The sequence below is a fragment of the Arachis duranensis genome, chromosome 9 (assembly GCF_000817695.3).
Source record: "Arachis duranensis cultivar V14167 chromosome 9, aradu.V14167.gnm2.J7QH, whole genome shotgun sequence".
NCBI lineage: Eukaryota > Viridiplantae > Streptophyta > Magnoliopsida > Fabales > Fabaceae > Arachis > Arachis duranensis.
Genome location: NC_029780.3, coordinates 3422769 through 3429965, shown reverse-complemented (window position 1 = coordinate 3429965; position 7197 = coordinate 3422769). Strand labels below are relative to the sequence as shown.

Here is a 7197-nt window from a genome sequence, read left to right as displayed (position 1 = left end):
TATAAAATTAATACCAAACTTTTTATAATAAAAGATAGTTATGTATATAACTATGCGTATCATAAAATTTTATTGTTTATGCCAAAAAAAAAATTTGCAGCCTTTTGTATTACGTAAATAAAAGAAAAAAACATGCAATTTTAAAAACCATGCATATTTTTTTTTGTCCTACTATGAATTGCCTTTCTGTCTTTTTTTGGTTGCCTAGGTATCTTTTAGTTCGACAGACTAAGAACTAGTTCGTCGCAAATCTAAACTTTATTAAAAGTCTGACCAATAGGTTGCTGCATAATGCGAGATTCCAAACCAATATGTACGAGTGATTAGTTGCCTTCCTCTCTTTAAAAAGGTGGAAACTGGAAAAACACACTAAAAGGAACCCAAACAAACGTGTGGGAATAAAATATTTGAAAAAATAAAATCTAGTCAACAATTTCATGCTATTATATTACATTCCTTTGCTTTTAGTTTGTGTTCTTCTTTTTTTTCTTTGGTAGGGATCTTAATTTGTTGACCTGTGATAATTATTATTTGTGATCAAATTCTTAGTACTAGGCCTTCCAAGGTTAATTACCTTGGCTACAAAAGTTGTTCATATATCAAAGTCTTTCAATTACTTCATCCAAGTTCATTTTAGAAAGAAATTGATTAGGGTATATGCACTACTACTTACTATTTTGTTGTGTGAGATTTGTATTATTTATCTTAATTCTTATCTCTGTGTTTCTCAATTGTATTGACACTTCCATTGTTGCATGAACCAGTGTGCTGTGTTGTTGCATGAAGGGTAATTCTATTTCCTTGCACACAAAGTGTTTGTTTTAATGCGTAAATGATGGATGATAGTAGAAGAAGGAGAAGAAGCAGCCACAACAAGTTTTCAGAGGAAAAGGAACTAGAACTAAGACTTGGTCCACCTGGTGAAGAAGAAGAAGAAGATGAAGAAAAAGATGAAGATTATTGGTCTCATCACAATGAAAACAAGAGAGAAAGAAACAGTGATGAATCAGATCAATCACCACTCTCTCTTGGTTACTTCTCATCCCAGAGAATTTACAACTACCACCAGGACCAGGCTACTAAGGCTAAAGCTTCATCATTTCTTCAGAACATGTCAATGGTGGGAAAGGAATCAAAGGATGCAATATCATCATCACAACCATGTCGTTCTGAAGTGATAGAGTTTCATAATGGTGCAGTCTGTGCAGAGAAGAAAGCATTATCATCACCTTCTTCTGCAAATACAGCTGCCCCCAACAGCTCTCAGAAAAGGTACTCCAGCTTTTCTTCCTTCTTTCCATATATTGTGTCTTTCTTGAACTTCTAGACATGGAATCATAATTCATAAACATTATGGTAAATTACAATTACTTCCCCTTAAACTTATGTAATATTATGTTAATGTCATAGTCTATAAAATATAAAATATACGCTTCTAACTGTGGCTGGAAAATATTAATATGGAAGAATTATAAATGTATATGTCAAAAAATAGTCTTAATTGTGTGATTAACATGTATACGGAAGCAAGAAGTTCGGAAAAAAATTTCTTTTCAGTAGGGTGAAAACCACAAGTCAATAGTAGAAGAGTTAACGAGTTTTTTGCTCTCAGCAAAATTGCTTTTCCCCTCTAACAAATTCTCGCGGTCCATGTTTCTGTATTACACTATTTTGGTCCACCTTTATGTAAAACACTTCCATTTAAAAAATAAAGTGTTTAAGTGTTGTATTATAACATAAATAACAAGACAGGTTAGTATATATTTTATGAATAGAAGAGTATCAAAAATGCAATTTAGTCTAAATACTATTATAGTGTTGTTTGATCAATACAAGTGATCTCACTGATAAAAAGAACAAAGTTTAGTTGCTTTTGATGTTAAACTTTTAGAGAGAATCTTTGCCAGCCGGGTCAGATTTGATATTGTTTGTGGTCCATTGTACTTTTTAGTGCAAGAACCAATTATGAAGATTCCAGCATTAATTGCAAAATGATTTTGGCATATTTGCACAGTACTCATCCTAAAAAGAAGGGCAACTTTAGCTATGAAAATCTTTGTGATATTCATTATATATATTGGCTGTTCTTTTCTGTATTGTTACACACACTTTCCATGCCATGCTTTAGTGATGTCTGCATCTGATTGCTGTTTGCTGATACTATCTGTCATCAATTATGTGCCTTCCTTATCTTTTCTTGAAATTTGATATTGTCTTTGACATGTGAATGCCTGAACCTCTGTCTTGTGTTTTTATTCTTAGTTTCACTCACTCACCAATTTCATCCAGCATAAGGAAATGCTATTTGAACATTTAAAAAATTGATTCAATTAAACTTCTAAGTATCTAACATGACTCAAAAGTGGAATTAGACTATCGTAAACTTATGCTGAGGAAGATTGATATCCTCATGCTATTTTTTCTAATGATTAATTCTTATTCTGATCAAATTAATGTATATGACATACATTTCTGTCCATGCCGATTTGTTGGATAGAGTATGGATTACATTGAATTCAATCCAATAGTAAATGATGGATGATAAAGTCAACACAGCTCTTAATCATAATATAGAGCTTCATTATCTATGAAGTGCAAATACTTTCATTTTGGACATGACGTTCATTTCTTCAGGAGATACACTTAGATACACCCAAATACAATTACATGTTCGTGTATCTACCTTTGTTCATTCTTAATTTATATTTTTAAAATGAATTTAAAAATGATATGTATTATTAATTATTAATTAAAAAATATCTAAAATTATTTATATAATTAAAAAAGAATTAAATATCAACATATGATTATAATTTATCCAAAAAATTCTTTATATTGTACATGTATGTCATATTTCTGATCATTTTTAAAATTAGTGTGTCGCTGTATCCAGCAATGTGTCGTATTCTGTGTTTGTGTCAATCAATGTGCATCATAGGTCATGTAGTGCTTAACTACGAACTATCCTGTTGGTTCTCATGATTAAACTTTGTACATGGAACCACCCCAAAAACAGAAGTGCAGCTGGTCCAGTAGTGGGTTGGCCTCCAATTCGTTCATTCAGGAAGAACAATGCAAGTGGAAGCACTTTTTCTAAGCCCCCTCTTGGGTCCCACCACAACCATCATCATCATCTTAATCTTAATGTGGAAGACAAGGCTGCTAATAATACTATTAATAAGGAACATGTTAACAACATTAGTGGTCCTCCTAATAAAGGCATGTTTGTGAAGATCAATATGGATGGAATTCCAATTGGGAGAAAAGTGGATATTAATGCTTATGGCAGCTATGACAAACTTTCCTCTGTTGTTGACCACCTCTTTAGAGACCTCCTTTCAGGTAACGTTATTTTGTTTGTGGACCCTTCTTTTTCTTTTGGACAATTTAATCAAAATTGTTTGTTCATCATTCAATATAAGGTGGATACTTTTATAAAAATATTTTCATGTAAAGATTATATTATGAATCGTTAGATGATTTGACATGTTTGACTGACCTATTGTCTAACCGTTCAAAATAAAATTTTAACATAAAGATATCTTTACAGAAGTAGCCACCTTAATACTCTTCACAGGGTATTATATTCTCTTGTTTAGTTGTTAAGATTGATAAAAAAAATCAGCAATTTCTTTGGTTTAATGGATGAGTTCTTGTTTTCTTTAATAAATAAGCTCTTCTATTTAAATTTTATGATTGAAAAAAATTAGTGATAAGAAAGCTTTATCCTTATAACGAGTTAGACTTAATTAAACCCGTAATTAATTAAAATAAGTTGAAGTTTACTTGATGAACTTTGAATACCGATAAATTTAGGCGAAAAAAGATTGACAATAAGTAGGGGTGGCAAACGGGTCTTAACCCACTGGGTCGGCCCGCGTAACCCGTCAAAAAAGTCGGGTTGGGCTGGAAATTTGGGACCGTCAAATAAGAAAAGCCCGCCTAACACGCATCGCTTAAACCGCGGGCTTTGGTAGGGCGGGGCGGGGCATGCTTCCCCATCGGGCTTAGTATTTGTTTAGTAAGGGGTATTTTTATAATTTTTTTTTTGTTAAAATCCAACTTCTCCCAACCCAACTTATAAGAGAATGAAGATGAAAACTGAGTGTTTTGGATTATATTTATTTTGTTTTAGAAACAATATTTATAATTCTGTTTTAGATTATATTTATTTTGCTTTGAAAACAATATTTATAATTATGTTTTGGATGAAAACTTGGTTTATAATTATATTTATTAGATATTTATGATTACAAAGACTTTAATGTTTGTGAATATAAAAATTATAATTTGTTTATACTTTTAGAAATTATAATAGTTAAAAATAAAAAATAGGAGAAAATGTTTTATATCTTTATATATATTATTTAATAGTTAAAAAAATATTATTTATTATTTTCAAGTGTCCTTTTAAAACCATTTTCTTCCAAACTTGTCTTTCTTTTATTATTTATTTATTATTACTTTTTCTTTGTTTTATAACATCACTTCAAGGTGAGAATTCAGATACAACTGAACTTGATTCAGAGAGAAATAAATCTTATTTTGTTTTTGTTGTTGATCAGCTCAAAGAAGAGATTCGTGTGGTGGTGGAAGTATTGAAAAGCAAAATCAAGAGGAAGAGAAAACAATGATAACAACAGGTGTATTAGATGGAAGTGGGGAATATACTCTTATTTATGAAGATAATGAAGGAGACAAGATGCTTCTTGGGGATGTCCCATGGCAGTAACCATCTATCTCTTCTCTCTCTCTCTCATTCAACTTAAATTTTTATTTTAAAGAGTTACATAAAGATGTTTTTATGTAAAAACAATAACTAAAAATAGTTAAATAATTTAATAAATTTAACTAAATTATTTAATATAATACGTGTTAATATTTTAATTATTATTTTTTTAGATGAAAAGATCAAAATAGTCTGTTTTATTTTTATCTATAAAAACTATATATATATATATATATAAAAATTCAGGTACAGTTAACTTTACGTGAAGTCTAACGTCTTTCAGTTATCAACTTGACTGCACCTGAGTTTTGATCATTTATTTATCTAGGATAAAGTATATATTTTTTTTTAAAGTTTGTTAAAAATTTTAAAAATATTTCTAAGTCTTATTTTGTTTTAATTTTGTTCTAAAAGTTTTTTATGTGTATCAAATTTTTAAAAAATTTAAGACAAATTCGGTAACAATTGACAATTTCACAAGAACAATTTTCAACACAAGTAAATTAGATATAGTTGTCATGTATTATTACTGGATTAATCCTAAATTTCCTAAAAGTTTAGTTGTCAGGAGTATATTGGATGCAAATAAAAAATTTCATAAACAAACAATTAAAGTAAAATAAAAGTTAAGAATATTTTAAAATATTTTTCAAACTTCAAAGTCAAAAAATATTATATCTTTTTATCTATTATTATAAGTTGTATAGTGGAATAATGGGATGAAAATGCCAAAATATAATAAAAAATGTTTTTTAAAAAAATTATAAGTGTTGTCCAAACAGCCTCTAAATAAATGTGTCTTTCTTAACAATCTCTCTCTATTATTTTACTATAGTTCGATGTCCAATGCTTAATTAACATAGAACTAAACAATTATCTCCCTCTATACTTTGTGTCTCTAAAAGTATATGAGCACTATTTATTTATGTCCTTTCTAATAACTATATACACATAAAATTAAGGTGTCTCTTTCTCACGTGAAAAATTTGGATGACTGTCCCTGGCCAATACAATAAACTATAGATCACTTTGCAATAATTGGGTTTCAACATTATTAATTACTAGAAAAATGTTATTGGAAGCTATGATTGTTATTATTATATATGTTATATGATTCCTTTTTAATGTGTATGTTTGGCAGCATGTTTGTATCAACAGTGAAGAGATTGCGAGTGTTGAAGAAATCTGATCTTGCAGCTCTTTCACGTGAGTTTGAATTTATATCTTAATTAATTGGACAATGCTATCAAGATTCTCATGCATAGATTTTAATCCTTGGATTATTTTTTAGTTAGTGCATGCATGATGTACTAATTTTAATTAAAATCCTTTCATGTTTAAAATAAATATGACCTTTAATTATTGTCATATTCATATTTCAAACATTTTTTCAGTAAATATAAGAAAGTTACGAATTACTAATTCCTAGATGATATCATTCTTAATTAAATATGTCAATGGTACCATGCTGTGATACACAAGCAATAAAGTAAATTTTTTTAATCATTCATGCACTAAATAAATAACTTGTTCATGTTTAAAATGAATATAATATAAACCTTGTCATGTTCATATTTAAACCATTAATTATTTACCCTTTTAGATTTATTTTTATTCTACTCATGTAACCAATATTGATTAATATTTAATAGTGAAGCCAAGATCTTGTCATCATGTTCTTTTTGAACATTAAAAAAACAAAATCCAAATTCACTAAATTTAATTTGGTGCATGCAAAACGTTGACAACTTAATTATGAAATTTTGTTAATTACTATATTCCCTCTCCCCCTAGTTTGTTTTTGTTGCATCAATATGATTAAAAAAACTCTCTTGTTTAATTTTCAGTTGGTGGTAAGCAAGGCCACATACACCACTCAAAATGAAGATTGAGGCTATGATTTCTTGTTCCATGCTTAAAGCTGAAGAGACTTTGTATTACACATTTTTGTTAAAATGCATCAAGGAATGAAATTTTCTACTTCTAATGTGTATGAATGTATCAAGGGAAAACTTAAACGGATATGCATAATTTCACTAACTTGTTTTGGCTTGTATTATTAATTAATTAAGTCCCTTTTGTAGGGTTGCTCATTTTCTACATGATTTTCTTATGGTCATTTTAAAAGCATGTCTATGATTATTATTGCATTTTTTTTTAATATATTTCGTAGTTAGAATTATCAACATTCAAATCTTTCTGTTAGAAATAATAGTTTACTCACTTTCTAATGCTAATACTTCTATGGTTGTGTCTAGCTTAGAAAAGACGGATTCAACAATCAAACAAGTGATTTTTTTTCTTTTATTTCTCCTTTTAATCCGCAACAATATTTGTTTTGTTTTGCAAAGTTGAGATACGAGTTGGACTATGATATAAAAACAAATATAGGGTAATAACTAATAAGGATTAGTGATGTATGTATAAATGATAGTTTTCTTTTTCTTTTTTGAACGTGATAGACACTT

At 29.0% G+C, this 7197-nt stretch overlaps 1 protein-coding gene across 1 annotated transcript; it reads left to right on the top strand.

Annotated features, from left to right (window-relative positions):
• Positions 1–408: 408 nt before the first annotated feature.
• LOC107464096 (auxin-responsive protein IAA26) lies at positions 409–6887 on the top strand. The gene is made up of 6 exons (XM_016083005.3): positions 409–653; positions 765–1272; positions 3017–3342; positions 4566–4728; positions 5871–5935; positions 6577–6887. Exons 2-6 carry the CDS (start codon positions 833–835, stop codon positions 6612–6614), a joined length of 1032 nt encoding a protein of 343 aa, XP_015938491.1. The 5' UTR covers positions 409–653; positions 765–832; the 3' UTR covers positions 6615–6887.
• Positions 6888–7197: the final 310 nt, after the last annotated feature.